The 17,009-nt window shown below is 37.7% G+C and overlaps 2 protein-coding genes across 3 annotated transcripts; both read right to left on the reverse strand.

Annotated features, from left to right (window-relative positions):
* Positions 1-348: 348 nt before the first annotated feature.
* slc4a1a (solute carrier family 4 member 1a (Diego blood group)) lies at positions 349-8,780 on the reverse strand. 2 transcript variants are annotated; one of them, XM_015009826.2, is made up of 21 exons: positions 8,624-8,780; positions 7,689-7,757; positions 7,545-7,600; positions 6,672-6,778; positions 6,551-6,597; positions 5,621-5,786; positions 5,384-5,519; positions 5,236-5,305; positions 5,117-5,159; positions 4,849-5,033; positions 4,559-4,763; positions 4,058-4,258; positions 3,787-3,935; positions 3,500-3,694; positions 3,160-3,405; positions 2,982-3,071; positions 2,220-2,386; positions 1,895-2,136; positions 1,627-1,796; positions 1,228-1,401; positions 349-1,115 (listed from the first exon to the last, which is right to left on the reverse strand). In XM_015009826.2, exons 2-21 carry the CDS (start codon positions 7,713-7,715, stop codon positions 1,053-1,055), a joined length of 2,739 nt encoding a protein of 912 aa, XP_014865312.2. In that variant the 5' UTR covers positions 7,716-7,757; positions 8,624-8,780; the 3' UTR covers positions 349-1,052. The 2 variants fall into 2 exon arrangements, with proteins under 2 accessions (XP_014865312.2, XP_014827003.2); XM_014971517.2 differs by having other exon boundaries at positions 8,604-8,777.
* Positions 8,781-15,086: 6,306 nt separating this feature from the next.
* Positions 15,087-16,601, reverse strand: mien1 (migration and invasion enhancer 1). The gene is made up of 4 exons (XM_015009824.2): positions 16,450-16,601; positions 16,145-16,242; positions 15,940-16,016; positions 15,087-15,856 (listed from the first exon to the last, which is right to left on the reverse strand). Exons 1-4 carry the CDS (start codon positions 16,476-16,478, stop codon positions 15,773-15,775), a joined length of 288 nt encoding a protein of 95 aa, XP_014865310.1. The 5' UTR covers positions 16,479-16,601; the 3' UTR covers positions 15,087-15,772.
* Between the last annotated feature and the right edge of the window lie 408 nt (positions 16,602-17,009).

The following is a 17,009-nucleotide window of genomic DNA, read 5'->3' on the forward strand; positions in this document are numbered from 1 at the left end:
CATGGAATATTATTAAAGTATTAGCTAAACTCAACTAAATGTTTTTACTCTTTCTGTTACACTTTGTAAAAAAAGAAAATACTTAAAAATGATGGTATTATTAGAAATAAGTGCAGCTTAATCAATTGATTTTATAAAATGTGAATACACAGTGAAACGTTCATGCGTTTTGGATTTGGAGGTCACTATTTTTAAAGTTTCAATATGGAGGAGATGATATTTGCATGATGTCCGTGAAAGCAGCATCCATCCTTAAGTCCTTTCCTGTCTACTAACGGGATAAAAACTGATAATAAATCGCTAGATTTGTTTTATGCTGTTTCCCAGTTGTACTTATGAAGTCAAGCATTTTAAACACTGATTTTATTTGTATTAAAATAATCCAAAGCAATGTACAGTTTAAGCACACACGTTTAACGAACAATGTAGGTCATTTACAAGAATACTTTCCTGATGCTATGCTCCAGCAATTGACTAAAAATGCATCTCTTTATTAACTTCCCTTTATTGTTCGTTGATTTTGATTTATTTTTTTTAAAGTAATTATACTCTAAACTCTCATATAGGCAACTCACATCTTTTTTATACACATTTCAAACAAGAACAGAAAATACTATGACACACAAAAAATCAATTGGAGCAAACTTAATAAAAATAGCTTAAAACATATTGAGAAAAATACTCCAGGCTGTGGGAAAAGGCACTAGTGAAAGTCACAGAAATTCCTATTTGTGATTATTTCAAAAACTTAGATTTATTATCATAAATTAGCGCAAGCAAAAAAATCCTGTGTTAGAACAAAGGCAAATGGGAAAATCCATATGTTAAATATGTACTGGAAGGAAAAAGAAGGATACATGTTTTTATAGGAAAAAGTGCTGCCTTTTCAAAACAAAAATGTCTTCAGTTAAAATACTATTTTCTATGTAAGCCTTTGCCTGGTTCATCAACAGAAACATTGCCTGAATGCTGGATATGAAAAGTAATATTTTAAAGATAAAAATGACAACAGTTTGTAATTACAATTGAGTGGTTTTTCTTCATATTGGTTTTTACGCCAATCCATCTTCCATGTCTTCGTCATCGAATTTCACTTTGGCGTCATCTGCATCCAGCTGCAAGACAAATCCATCCGTTAACAATAACACCAATAAAACAACTTCAAGATAACTTATGAATGAATGAATGAATTGTTGGGAGATTTTGGAGATGCAGCCCAGAACTTACACATTTCATCTCCAGTGGAGTGAAGATCCGGCCGGTCATGAAGATCCTCAGTGGGATGGTGAGAATGAGGAAGAAAGGCAGTGCCAATGAGAAGGTGCTCTGCTTGACAAGCCAAAGGACTCCCAAGCACAAAATCTGGATCAGAGTGAAGATATGCATCCGCATTGTTTTCACCTGCAAAGATAAACAGACAGGATCAAGTTACTAAAGCTGAGAAATCTCCTTTGTAGATTTGAATAAATCAACAAAAACGAAATCCAACAGTCCTGAAAGCTTTAACTTGAATTAAAACAGTATTAGTACTTATAGTTGGGAGCAATAACGTGCAGGAGACACAAAATACACACTCAAAATGTGTCACAGAGTGAGATAAACCGTATTAATGACTAGGAGTGATACCCTGGTAGCATAGGCATCAGATGGATGGTATTTCTTGGGTGTAATGAGAAGAAGAATCCTGTCCCACATCTGGACACCATTTAGAGAGGTGATACCCATGTACAAGAAGATACCAAATAAGGCGGTCATCGGAATCATCCGCAGGATCGGTTCCATGAAAATCGAAACTCCTGAACAGTAAGAAAGAGAGTTGGTGATAAAAGGAGGAAACAGTTCTTCCCTTCAAGCATGTTGTGAATGCATTAGCACTCTAGATGGCAGCACCTACCAACCATAAGGGCCACGATCATACCACTGATCCTCTGCTCAATCACCTTCTCGATCACCGGTTTGGGGCCCTTAGACATGACGGTCAGAGCGTTGGCATGGGTGACAGACCGCACAGTGGTAGCACTCAGCCAGGGGACGCCAAAGATGGAGGAAATGCCGCCCATGGTGACCAGGAGGAGCAGGTCAAAATGAAAACCAGAGCCTTTCACCATCTTCCTCTCAGGTTTGCTCACAATCAACCTGTGATCACACAAATAGATACTTCTTTCACATTGTTCAAGCAGTTCGTAATGGTAATGTATAGAATATCCAACTTTACTCACGTAGTAATCTGGGACTCCATGAAAATGAGGATGAAGACAAGCAGAGCAGGAACACAGCAGGCACCCATCATCCAAATAGGGAAAGGCTTTTTTTCTCCCATGGGGTTGATGATCCAGCCTCTAGATTTGGGGTTGGTCACTTCAATACCTTTTGGCACAACCAGTTTCTGCAAAATAAGGCAAATATTGGTTGATAAATGCAAAAAAAAAGAAGGTAAGGGTAAGGTTATTTTGGCAAAGTTTGACAATTAATTTGTTTGTTTTGGATTCAGACATTCTTGAAGATAAATCAGGCTTCTTTATTCTAACCAAAAGCGGATGTAGAAATATGAAGTTTGTGAAATTTTCTTAAAGGAAAAACATCTAATCTGAGAAAACATGCCTAGGAAAGAAAAACAGACATTCCTTTCTCCAATACAAACACATTTGTTGTGAATTGGCACTATATAAATTGAATTGAATTGAACTGAAGCAATACTTCAGGGCCACAGGTAAAGTTTGGTAAATAAACTAACTAGTAAATAGAGGTACTTTCTTTTTTGCCAAGCTTCTTATTCCCCAGAACAGACCAGTGATGTACACAACTAAACTTCAATTTGAGTCCAAGACTTTTTCCTGAATGTAATACTAGGTTTTTACAAGTGAAATAAATGCCATGAAGATTGATTCACATGTAAGTCTTATTTTTGAAACAAATAGAGACAGACAAAATCAAACAGTATTGCTTACTGCGGTATTTTTATACATTTGCACATAACATACCTGAGTGTAAGCATCCTCAATTCTAATATCCACTGCGATCATAAAGAAAATGGCAATAGGGACTCCAAAATCTCCAATCAAGCGACGAATCTGGAGAGAAAATTAAACATAGCCCTCCATCGAACCCAGATCACTTTATAGAGGTGATTTTTAGAGTTTGTTCAGAACTTCTTCTTACCGGGCCTGGGAGGAAGGTACCATTCTTGAACTGACGAAGGAAGTATGCAATGAAGAAACAGCCAAACATAAGGCACATAGACAGCAGGGCAGTGTTGGGGTACGCCCTTTCAATCTCCAGCTCTTTAATGGTCACATTGCCATCTGGATGAGTCTCCTTGTGCTCCTTGATGACTGGATGGAAGGGGTTATCCAGTGTGTCATTAAGATGTTCGTAGTTCAGAATCAAAGGATGAGTTTTGAAGATCTGAACAAGAAAAGGGATTAGAAGTCAGTTAGAGTTGATGGAAAAAGTGAAATGATTGGTGGTGAGAAAGGGTGGACGAATGAACTGTGCTAACCTTGATGAGCTTGGCGAAGGTCTCGTAGATGAAGATGAGTGAAATGAGGATTGAGAAGATTTCTTGGGTGAAGCGTGAAATGAATCGGACCAAGAAGCTGCCTTCCACGGCCACAACTACAATCACGATCACCACCAGCCACATGCCCACCCAGATACGGCCCACAATGTATTCGATGCCTTGGGTTGTGCAGAACTAGTGCAGACAAAGGAAAGACGACTTTAATGAGGACAGTAGTGCTTTTAAAACATTTTCAGAAATCTTATCATCTGACTGTTTGTACATACGACAAAAAAAGCTTCTTCAAACAGGAGCAGAGGTCCAGAAAATCCAATGACAAGGACAGGTTGGGCAGCAATGAGGCAGAAGATTATACCCTGAACGCAGGTAGAGACCATAAGCTCTGAGACTCCCATCATTTTGTCTGTTTTGTCCGCTAGAGTGGATTTAAAGAGACCAACAAAAGCTTCAGAGCCAGAGACAATTTTCAGCAACTACTATGGTCATCAAACACAACATGAGATACATGTCTTTCCACTTTGGACTTTTTCTACTTACCTAGAAGCCCTCCGAAGGTGATTGCAGGTGACAGGGCAGCAAAGTAGATGAAGATGATGGCAGCAAGCACCTGAGGGTTCAGAGCATCTACGTAGTCGCTGAGGTAGTGGCGGTAACGGCGCTTGATGTCTTTCACCATTCCACCAAAAGGATAGCCTGTACGGGCCAGAGGGTCCTCCTTTGGCCCTTCAGGAGCCGCATCTAAACGTAAACAAGAAGACATTCATTTGTTCTGATTCTAAGTTCTCAACCATTTTTCAGTTTGCTACTTTTTACCTCAAAATCCAATTTTGAAGCACTAAAGGTGACCTACCACGCTTCCTTGAGTAGGTTAAGCTAGGTGTATGAGCTACACAAAACATGTTCATTACATTATTAGATAACAAGATCTCAGTCTGGTCAGTTCTGCCTAATCTTCAAAATTAGTTGAATTTTGACGTCTGAATCTAAGAGGGTTAAGATGTCTATATTCTTGTTGTAGTTCTGGTCAAAGATGCTAACCAGCGGCTTCTCCAAACAGAAGGCGGGTGTCAGTGGGACGGAGTCTTTCACGCAGCATCTTCTTCTGGAAGTCAATTATTGACTCCAACATTGCCTTGTCCTGGATCTCGGTGGGTGGAATCACGATGCTGCAGTCCATGAAGTCAGCGATCGCTGTGTTCAACTCCTTCTCAGTTTGGGCAAGGTGAGCTTCCAGACTGAACACCTATCAGATGGGAGGGACGGGTCATTTTAATCTGAGTTGGTTTTGACAGCGTGATCCTGTGATTTTCACTGTAGTTTTTTCCTACCCAGTCGGCTAGCAGAGCACCCATGGCACGCCCAATTTGAGTGTAGTTCAGATCACTGCTGGAGGGGCCAACCATCATGAAGACAAAACGAATGGGGACCGAAGACTCGAGGACAGACTCCATCACCACAGTGTCACTCAGCCTGACAAAAGCCACCACCGGTTTCTGCAGGAGGTCGAGCACACCTGCAAGAAAACCTCTTTACATCAGATATGGACCAAAAACATGCGCATCATACAGGGACAAGGCTGCATTTGACCAAACATACCTGTGAGGACAATTGAAGCCTCCATGTTGTCCGAGCTGTCTCTCTGCAAAATAAAGTAGATGAAGTATGTTAAAATATTCTATATGTCATACAAAGATGGACTAAAGGTAAATAACTACCTTCTTTATGACTGAAAATGTTTGCATTTGAATGTCTCCAGTTGGAGTGACCACAGGTCCCTCATTCTGACTGAAAGGACAAGCAAAAATATGCTTAGAATGGCTTTGAGAGTTTATGGAATGGCAGGAAAAACAGAAACATTCCTACCTGCGTCTCAGTAGGAGAGCTCTCAGCAGGGAGTCTCGATCAGTGGGACGGATTTCACCTTTGCTGACCAGCTCATCCACTATTTTCTCAGCCACAGAGGCCAGGGTGCTGGCGTTCATGTCGAAGATGATGGCTCCTGAGAACCAAGGCTTGGGGTTACTACAGCTCCAAATAGACCAACCAGTCACAAGAATGTTTGGATGCTACTTTCTAGTTCTGTAACAGCTCTGAAATCACCTGTGTTTAACGCTCTGCGAACATGGAGCAAGCTCTTAAAGGTGAGGTAGGAGACATGAGATGGACCCCACTGCCTGGTGTTGGGGTCAAGGTTTTCCTCATAGCCCACCCATCGGCTGGTTTCCTGCCAGATGTTGCCCTGGAGCTCATTTAACTCCACATAGGCCTGTTGTAAGAAAACAGTAGGTCAAGCACTTTTCAGCGTATTAGTGTTAAAGCAGTAAAAGGTTTGCTTTCCCCAGTGAAAATATCAGGTTTGTGTGTATTAAAAAATGGCAGATATCATCTCAAATGTAACGCTGAAGTTTAATTTGCACAATTCATTTGAAAAACAAACAAATCTATTTGCTTGAAGAGTGAAATACATAAAATGATGCAATAAAATGTCAAAAGGCATGTGATTAATCTTTCATCTTTTAGTCTTCTTTACCTTGAGTCTACCATATATTGGGTCTGGTTTCAAAGGAAATAGAGTCAAGTTTCTTTTACTTCTTCATATTTGCATCTTTTAGCTGAAGCCATTGTTTGCAAAGAGATCACAAAAGATCAGGAAGATCTCGTTGCTGGTGTCAATCAGAAGAAGGATACGAAAAACTTCAGCATTGTTTACATGCTATTAACCAATAAAGAAAAATGTGGCACAAGAGTGATGTTATAAAGATCTCCAGAATTGTTGAAAAGACATGATAAAAACTGGTCAAGGAGACTGCTAAGAGACCAACAGGAATAATGAAGTAGCAATGTCCTGTACTCTCCAAATAGTATTAATATACGTTTTTCCTAAAAGGTTTACTGAATATGTGAAAAAAGCTTTTAAATTATTTACCTTGTGTCATTTTTTTACATCACAAAACCCTGATTTTCAGCTGAAGTCAGTGCACTTTGGGGAGCCTCTTTACACCATTTTCTTCTTCAGAAGAGTACACTTACCTGAGCATCCCCCCTGGTGGTGGCATTGGTGTTCACGTTCAGAAACGCTAAAAATAAAGAGGCATCAGAGTGGTTTAAATGGAGTAAAATTCAGTAAAATCTGTTGAAAAGGACAGCTTACCGTCTGAATCACTGGGAATAACAATGGCTTCAGGAGGAGGCTCAGTCTCTTCCTCTTTTTCTTCATCATTCCTTTTGACATTAAAGTTGTTCAGGCCTTCTGAAGTTCTGATGGGTTCGGAGGTACAGAAACATGAGCCAGATCCGCCACTTTGCACTCAGATATTGCAAAGCAACTGAAAAATGTTGCTTCGTCATTTAACAGAGATGCAGTTCAATCCTTCATTATAAGAATGATTCAATTCAATTTCTATATATTTTTTTTAATTCCAGAATCGGTGCAATGCTTTTCATCGCCACAAGATGGCAGCACAAAGCGACTTGTTTATCAGCTACATTCTTATCTCTGATTGGCCCAGAAGAAGATCTAACGTAAGTTCAAATGTCTGGGGATGTTTTCGAGCAGAACATAAAAAGCTTCTTACATTCTGGAAACAGGAAGTTATTCGTGTTTGTTTACGTAGTATTTATTTAGAAAAAAAAACAGCAAGCAGAAGACTGTTAAACTCTCAAGTGCGTTTTATAAAATATATTTCAGTCTATAAATGAATAATTTCAAAGTCTAGTTAAGAATTATATACATATTTCATGCTTTTACTATTGCAGCTGTTTAGATAATCTATGTTTTTACTCAACAAAACAGATTCAAACAAATCAACGGTAAATAAATAAATAAATAAATAAATAAATAAATAAATAAAATCAAAAGGTGCATAAATGAATCATAAACTACACACTCTTGAACTGAATAATTTAAAAACTGGGCCTTGGACTAGAATGATAGTTCCCACTATCTTATCAGAAACAGTGTGCAGAAGTTCACTGTTGGGGCACAGTGCTGAAGAAGGAGGCCTAAAGAAGATGAAGCACTCACATTTTTAAATCAGAAGGGAAGGCTGGATCATTGTCTTCATATGACATGTCGCTGCCCTGGATGAGTTAGAAAGTGATTGATTAGTTTAAAAATTCTAGATAACATCTTCAAGTGTTCATTGAATCAGTAAAAATGAATACAAACCTCCTCAAAAGTGAAATTGTTCTCCATGGATGTTGAATTACCTCTGCTTTCAGCTACTTAATGCATTCCCTAAAGCAGAAAACAAATTAATTGACTCACAGAAGTCGTCTCTGGTAACTCAGAGTCAACAAATTCTCACTAAAGACCAGCTGTGTTAAAACTGGAGGTGATTTGATGAACTTATAATGGAAAGGACACATGATAACCCAACTTTACAGAGTTTTGCAATAATTATATAAAAAACCCCTCAAATTTTCTCTAATTATATTTGAGTGTCATTACCAATGACACCAATTTTATTAAAAAACGAATGATCGCCACCATATTCTTCATTCAGAGTCTGCCTGTAAAGATGCCACACAGGTCAGATAATAAACTGGCCGTTGACAATTTGAAGTACGATATAGTTTAAATAGGAGACTACAGAGTCTTATCTTTGGGTTACGCCCGTCAACCAGGCTTATATGTTCTCCTCAGTGGCAAGACAGAAAAATAAATACTTTTAGCTTCTGCAACTTTGCACAGAATTATACAATTAAACACAGAAACATTATATTTTAACATCAAACAGAAAAAGGACAGGTTTTGCATGGCAAAATTAAAAATTTCTGTTGCACATTTAGATTTTAAACCTAACATTAACAGAAAATGGCTTTGTCACTTTTAAAATCCACACACAAAAATGCTTCTGCTTAAAAGTAATTTGATGTCTGCACCAATTTAAATTTATGACATCAAAAGCAAGTTATTTGCATATTTTAAAACAGCAATCTTGAGGTGTTTGTATGATCCACATATTCAATTTCAGTATTGAGTGCACTCTGTTGAAATTCCCGTTAGTTTGTAAAAAGATAATTTAAATTTCTTGGTTCTTGTCCCTAGGAATCCTATAAAAAACCATGTCTACACCCCTACCTGAGTGCAGGTAATCCCACCTGGTCTCCAGTACTGGAAACAGGATGATCAGCGCCCTGTCAGCCTCGTCGAACCCGGAGACAAACTGACCTGGGACAGACGAAAAGACCAGTTCACTGAGGGGCCCGACGTGAGCGGGAACACCCACCTGAAAGTACGTCGGCGCTAAAGTGCAGGACCCCACTGCGCTCAGCAGGGTGTATGACACACAAACATCTCTATCTGCCCCAGACACCTTGACACAGGGATATCCCAGCCCTAATTTGCCTGCACCGCCCTTTCAGCGAGGACCAAATCTAAGGCCAGAGAGGCTCATCATGTCCCAGGGGTCGGGAAAGGGGCAAAGTGTGGCAAGGAGAACATCTCTTTACGTCATCTTGTTTACGAACTGGGGATTCCCTCAAGATATCGATAAGCGATGGAAGGGGGTAGTTCCTGGTGATGTGATAGGAAAACATTAATCTAAACTTAAATACATTACAGAGCAACAGTCCGGCTCACTTGGTTGTTTTGGGCGCATGAGGGACAGGAGCAACAAGGTGAGACCCCCTCTGCTGGCTGGAGGTGCAGCTGGTTACTGGTAACACACACAGGCACATGATGCCCCATGGACTGAAGAAAACAGAAATATGGTATTAATTATGCAGAGAATTATTCACAAAACAACCTAAAACTGTTTCTGCAGGGGCAATCCTTATAAAGTATGGAAAACAGCTTAATTAATGTAAAAATTTAACAACCGTGCTTTTTTCCAAGAGAAAAATTATCCACATAGACAGAATGTGCAATAATTTATTTCCCTTATGTGCATCGGTACTCACATTTCTTGTGGATTCAGGAGAATATGCAGTACAAAAAGATTCACATACCTTTAATTCGTACATATATTAGTGCATTTTATTGGGATTTTATATAATAGAAATAAAGCACAGTTAAAAAGTGGAAGGAAAAGAAGATATTAAAACACGTGTGTCAAACACTAAACACTAAATGTGCTTAAATATTATGTTATCAATCAAATCAATGCAGTTTTTATCCGTCAGTCCCTCCAGTTTCTTGAGAATTATCGTGGAAATTCACACAAATTTTTTTTATACTAATACATAATTGGGAGTTTATTGAATATTATTCTCAAAAATTGTCAAAAACTAAACAGCTGCCTCAGCCTTAACTGACGTCAGATTTTAGTCCATGATCTATATGAAAAGTCGCATTTATTGTCATAAATAAGAGCAAACATCACAAATTAGTACCACAAACACTTTGATTTGTATTGCAGAAAAATCACAAAAAGTCACAAAATCCTGGAGCGACTGAAAAGCTGCTCAATTTAATTTTCTTAATTTTAAGATTTCATTGATATTTTAACAGTTTGTGATCAGGTTTTATCTATAAATTCTGGCACATCCGGCCCTTTAAGAGCCTTCAGGATCTTTATTTGGCAACAAAATAAAAATTAGTTTGACACCACTGATTTATAAAGCAGATTTTACTTTCTTTGCTCAAAGAACGTCTAGCTTCTCAAGTCTCCAGGAACTTTTAATTATGAACACTTTAAAATACCTCTAAATTACCTGGAAATGAAAGAACTTCATTCAAGATTTCTGCACATAAGTGGAGAAGGTTTGCTCATTTGTATTAGGATGCCACTGTGATTGGAGTCATTATGTCGACGTGACTTGCTGAAGCAGAGGTCGTACCATCACTAATCTAATCAAATCGCTACAAAGGAAACAAGTTTTCCAGTAAATTGTCACCATTCAGGAATAATCACTTTAGGATTGAACAAAGAAATGTTATCTCCAGTCTTCCATGCAACAATTAAAAAGTGATTAGCAGGACTGATAAATCCACAACGAAGAGAACTTCTGATTTTGTTACACATTATTTAACTTTTTTATTTAATTTCTTCTCCGGCCCTCAAAGTGACCTCAAAAGCTCTTGGCTCTTAAAATCTCAAACATTTCCTGTAATGCCAAAGCTACGTTTTGATTTTTGTGAGAATCAGTTGGATGATATCCAAGGATAAGTATGAGAATGCATATTCAGTTTTAATGTTACTTATTTGTCGTGTAAAATTGCATACCTGTGAATTATTTTATTGTTTGAAGCTTTCAGCTGCAGAAAAAACAGAAACCTGTAGAGATAAAAAAAAAAAACTCAGGTAGCAGAACTGATTTTAGTCGCTGTGCACAGAATCAGCTGCTGAGCAGCAGCACTTCACCAGCCACTCACTGCTGCTGTTGTTTTATCAAGTAGAAGAAAAGCAAACTTCAACTTCAACCTCAACTTAACTTGCTAAGCAATCGTTTTCCTCCTGCTTGTTGTGTTTTTGCAGTTTGGCTACAGTTGCAACTGCTGTTTGACATTAGCATGCTTCAGTGACCTGCTGTTTGGGAACGTACCTCCTGAAGGTTTGGTCGTGAAGAACTCGGCTCTGAACTCCTGCATACCTGCTGACACACGGCTCGATCCAAAGGACTTACAACACCAGTTAAAAATGCCTCCGTTCTGCATTGGCTTTGATTTAAACAGGGAAAAGAAAAGAATCTGTGAAAAACACAAGTAGTTTCATATTTAGCCTCCTTTTGCTCCAAGAACTGCAGCTGCATGGAGTCTAGAGGAACTGATAAGGAGCTATCCCAGCATTACCTGACCGTGTCACAAGGGCTTCTCATGTCGTCAGGATTGATTGGCTTTGTTTAGAAGAGTCCAGATTGTGAGACTGTCAAGGAAAGTCGTTTTTAGGAGATTTCAGTCGCCCTCTTTGCTGATTTTAGCTTGCAAAGCTTTGATTCGTTTCTTCGCTCTCAGTAAATTCAGAATTAATTGTGGTCCTAAGCAAAAATTTTACTTGGATTTAAGATTCTGAAATGAGATTTCCTGCAACTGTTTCTGCACAAGTACGTTATTTTCAACCATGAAAATAATTTCAAGCTTCCTGGCATGCATTTTTATTCTGTGTGTATTAATTTGAGGTTTTATGATTTACTTATTTCACTACGATAAGCCAAAATATCAAAAATCTTTTTTTTTTTTTTTTTTTTTTTCGAAAACCCACATTACAGAAGAACTATTATAAGTGTCTTAATTTTAAATCAACGGAACAAAGTGATTCTTGAAGCGTATCCAGCGTACAATCTAATAAAGTCGACCGAGTTTATTAATGTTATCCATGCTGAGGAAACACAGTGGGGCCCAGTTTTAGACCCTCTGTGGTAGCAGCGTGTTATCACACCTCGTAGAAGCTATCTGTGGTGGCCATGTGGCTTCACTCACACAGCACAGACACTCCCAGTTTTCACACATCTTCATATTTAAAAAGGTTTCACTGCTGCACAGTTATAAAGTGAATGAAAAGAAACACCGGTTATGTGGACAGAGTGTAAACTGACCTTTAAGTCTTTTTAAAAACCTCAAAAATGACCCAACGGCTCAAATCAAAGAAGAGTTTTTGAACTTCACTTCATAAACTTTATGAATTTACTGCAGTCAAAGAATTTTGAATATGAATGAAATCTGTAGCTTAACAAAAATAAATATAAGTAGTATATAAAGGTATTTTTCTAGATGTGTCAAACTCGAGGCCCGTGGGCCAAATCCGGCCCGCCGTAGCTTTTTATGTGGCTAAATGTGCTTTTAGTCTAAGCATATTTAGTGTTTAGACTAAACACTAAATGTGCTTACATATTATGTTATCAGTCAAATCAATGCAGTTTTTATCTCTTTACTGTCAAATTACATCAGTCAGTCCCTCCAGAATTATTGTGGAAATTCACACAAAATCAACAAATCCCCGCACATTTCTGTTCTAATGCATAATTGGGAGTTTATTGCAGATTTATCTCAAAAATTGCCAAAAACTTTCTTACTTGAACTAAACAGCTGCTTCAGCCTTAATTGATATCAGATCCATGATCTATTTAAAAAGTTGCAAATAACTGCAGATATTTCCAAATTAATATCACAAACACTTTTATTTTTATTGCAAAATAATCACAAAAAGTCACAAAATTCTGGAGGAACTTAAAAGATGCTAAATAATATTATTTAATTTTAAGAACTCATTGATATTTTAACAGTTTGTGATCAGGTTTTATCAATACATTCTGGCACAACCGGCCCTTTAAGAGCGTTCAGGATCTTGATTTGGCTCAAAACGAAGATGAGTTTAACACCGCTGTTTTAAAACATTCAGTTATTTTATGGGAAAAGATGCAAATATGAGCTCTATCAGCTCCTCAGCAAGCAGACTGGTGTGAGTTATCACTAAGAGCCAGAATCAAAGACCCACCTACAGCAAAAGGGCAACACAGCGAGGGCCGCCGTTCATTCATTTTAATTCAGCTAAACCTTTATTACATCGATATAAAATTTAATTTTTTTTACTTCGAAAATGATAATTTATACATGTCATAGTTTGTTTATATTTTTTTAAATATTTTTTTATCATGAGCATCAACACAAAACGCTCCTGAAAACAAAGCAACAGTTTTAATTTCTTAGGAGTGCAAGCTAAAGCTTAATTTTATTTTTTAAATAAACAGAAATAAAGTTTTCATACTTATGACCTTTCAGCTGTCTTGTTGTTATTATTATTACTGTTTTAATATTAATTTGTTTTTATTTGCAGCAAGGTGGAAAAGAATGGAAGGGGAAAAAGCCACATTGGCTAACAAAACAAAACAAAATCCTTTTAGTTCTTTCAGGCACAATTGACGTCAATAGAAATAATGCATAGCTACATAAAGAGTGTTGAAGAAGTGTTTGCCCTATTACCCATGTGATGCCACTGAACTCTTGGGGTAATTCTGGCAGGTGAGTTGCCCCTGGGAGGATTCGCCACTGCTCCATGTTTTCTATATTTGCAGATTTTACTTCACATTGAGCTTCACTGAAGTACAAAACACTTGGAAGAAAAGTCTTTTCCAGACTGACAAAGGTTTAACTAACTCAGTTCTCATTTTGTTCTTACTTTATTTATTTTTTAGATCAGGACCATCATTTGCTTTTTTTTTTTTTCTTTCCTACTTCATGTTGTCATCCAGGTTCTGTTTAACTGATTTCTTTCTTCTATTAGTCTGGACTTAATGAAGTGGGAAGAAAAATCTAACCAAATAATGATATAAGGTTTTATTTAAAATAAAAATCTTTTTTACTTACACATGTGGTATTACCCAAGTTAGCTTTGCCTGATGTTAAAATGTATCTGATCATCTGGAACAACACTAAGTCGAGAGAATGAACTTGGACAATGACCAATTTATTTTCATTTCCACGTGGAATCAGAGTAAAAACCATGTAATGTCAACGATTTATCATTCAGTTTAACATTGAATGATCAACTGCAAGATTCCTCAACACTTTGAAAAAATGACTTAATCATCAATAAACCTGCTGTTTGGTAAAATCCCAAGTTTAACGCCTATCAGTTAACAGGGTGGAAGTAAACACCGCCATCTTCTGGCGATCTGTTTGATCTGCAAGTATAAAAAATATACAAACATAAATTAATATTTATGTATGTATAAGTGCATCTCTATTTTATTTTCACCTTGTGTACATATTTTGTCTTGTTCAGTTAGGTAAGAAAAAAAAATCACATGGGAGGTGGAGCGTATGCCTTTTATATGAAGGTATGTGTTATATACTTTTATATTTTAAATAAACAAATAAAAACCATCGATTTAAAAATTGAAAACCCAAAATTCAATTTAATGAATCGAGAATTAAATGAAATTAATTCCTAATTAGACCTTCCAGAGTGACAGAATATGAAAACCTCAGTTTTTGAAGTTTGAGGTTTTAAAGAGATTAAAAATATTCACTGTGTAAAACTACAATGAATACAATGTTGGCAACGTTTTAGCTTCAGTTCTTCCACCTGTGATTACAAACGAAGAAAAAGAGGAAACATTTAAATAATCTTGGCTTGAAAGAGTAGAAAACAAGAGAATCTCAAGATCGATGCTTCAAATTGTTTCATTCATCAGCATGACTGTTAACTGTCCTTCCCACAAAGACTAATTTTATCTTCTATGCTCCACCTCTTTGATTTTGGCGCCCCTTCGTGCAAACACACAGCTTAACTTTATTTTACTAATGAAATAATCCAACTCTCCATGAGGAGAAGATTAAAATTTGTATGCATTTATCTGCATCTTGCTCTGGTTTCAGAAGATTTTCATTTAGAAATGATGGTAGCACTGTAAATGTTTAACAGATAAAGCCACAAACAGATTCAATCATAACATTTAAAGGTGTGTCCGACACGGAAGTTTGAAAATGAAAGATTTTGAGTAGCCGTAGTCATGTCATGTGTTTATGCAAAACATAACCTGTTGCCCAGGAACGGCCTGTTCTACCAGAAGAGAAGCCGAGGGGATATGAAGCCTCCCAAAGGAGCCTCACAAGCAAATAACATGCCGAGGTGGGAATGCTACGAATAACTGGTGTGGGTGTAGAGAAGAAGAGATGACTGTATATAACAAGGATTTACTTTATTAAAATTCTGCAGTTCCAATATCAACCGAAGTGGGAAATGAGAAATCTTATTACAACAACAAATGATGGTTCTCAGTTAAGCAGCTGAAAGCAGTATGTAAGAGTTTAAATTGAATATATGTTTTAGAACAGGTGAAAAATTTACTTGGTTCATGCTCACTTTAAAAGCTTAAAGCCACAGAACCACAACTCATTCCCAAAAGCGAAGACTAGCTCTGAGGAAATGAAAATAAAATTGCTCAACAGCTGTGGAAAGACATCAGTAGTTTCTCTTCCTATTCATTGGTTTCACCCTTCAAAATATTTTGTGTTTAACATAAATCCCTAGCTGCATGCGATAAAATAAAAAAATATATATTTTTTTATAGCTGGCATTTAAAATGCCAGCTACAGAGGCAGACGTGTGCGCTCCCTTATTCCCATCTGTGACAACTTCTCCTTATCTCTGTTCCTATGAATGAACCTCCAGGAAGGCATTCGTCATACTGTGACCTTTATGATTTTAGGTTACAGCAATCATTAACAGCCTGAAGAATCAAATAGGAGAAGAGAGAGGAGCCAGCTGACGCAGCGTGTGGTCAGACAGCTTCATCCGGGCCGGATGGAGCTGGGCAGGGAGGCGCCCTCCATCATGCTGCTGATGTTACAGCAGATCAGAAGGAGAGCTACAAGATGACGCACGGCGGGCGGCTTTTGGTGATCTTCTGCACGGGTTTCCCATCATAAGCATCCTGGACTGCATTGATAATCTACAGCAGGGGGAAAATAAATATATAGCATAAACCAGGCTGCTCTGGGTTCAGAGCAGACTGAATGTGTGGAGGATACTCACGTCATCCTCATATGGGAATCCACCTGACTCAAGCTTGGAAAAGATGAGCTGCCCGTTTATTACTATTTCGAAGCTGCCTGTAATTTCATAAGAAAAAAAAAGAGGAACTTTAAAGAGGCTTGAAAGCCAGCCAGCCAGAAAACCACAAGGAAACATCAATATGAACGCTTCAAATAGTTTCATTTGTCAGCATGACTTGATTTACCTGTCCTTCCCACAAAGCCCGACACCACCGCATCGGGAAACTCGCCTTTAGCGACACTGGCGAGCTCCCGATAGCGGGGTTCGTAACCTCATCCACCGCTACAGGAAACAGAGAAAACATGGAGATTAAACTAAAAACAAACAGAAGCGGAGCAGAAACTTGTAGCTGTGGACCGGCAGTGCTAACAGCTGGTAAACAAACACCACAACTCCGCATTAAATTAGACTCAAAGGAATAATGTAAGATACAAATGTTGAAATAAAAAAGTTGGAGATATGGAAAATGGCACCAAAAAGAAGAATTACCAGTATTCGACTTGGATTTCCACCCCCATTTTCGACGTTTCTCAAGCTATATGCGTAGCTACTCGGTGCTACTAGCTTCTACCCAGGCTTCTACACAGGGCGTTTGTATAATGTTGCTAGCAAGAGGGGCGGGGCTTATTTTACGTAATGGATTGACGTATGCGTATCAAACCCGGAAGAATCGTTTTGTCAGTGTCAGTTATATCGACAAATCATTTACACGGTATAAATAAAACGGGGATTTACTTGTTCTTCACTATGTTATTAAAAAATTTTCTGTTTTTTTTTTCTGAATAACTTGTGCTTAATCCTTTATGCAAAACCACTGTTTGTATAGTTTGAAAAAGTTATACTGCCTTTTGAAAAAAGAAAAGAAAAGAAAACTTTTAATTTTGATAAATATTATGAAATTACCAGGTTTTGTTCCTATTTTTAGAGTTTGAAATAAAGAAAAACATGAAAGTATTGCAAATAGAATATAGTTTTCAACCTAAGAACAAGAAAGTAGATCTAAGAAAAATAATGCTGGCACTGAGTCAATCTGTTGTGGAAATTTAGTG

The sequence above is a fragment of the Poecilia mexicana genome, unplaced genomic scaffold (genome assembly GCF_051168715.1).
Source record: "Poecilia mexicana isolate PSO_F unplaced genomic scaffold, ASM5116871v1 scaffold_8, whole genome shotgun sequence".
In the NCBI taxonomy this organism is placed as follows: Eukaryota; Metazoa; Chordata; class Actinopteri; order Cyprinodontiformes; family Poeciliidae; genus Poecilia; species Poecilia mexicana.

Bases quoted from the DNA above. Each gene is read 5' to 3' on its own strand.
- slc4a1a (XM_015009826.2), bottom strand. From the start codon at position 7,715: ATGGAGAACAATTTCACTTTTGAGGAG. The intron at 4,764-4,848 runs GTAGGAAAAAAC...CCCATCTGATAG, and splicing joins GTGCTCTGCTAGCCGACTGG to GTGTTCAGTCTGGAAGCTCA. The intron at 1,402-1,626 runs GTATCACTCCTA...TTATCTTTGCAG, and splicing joins CTGATGCCTATGCTACCAGG to GTGAAAACAATGCGGATGCA.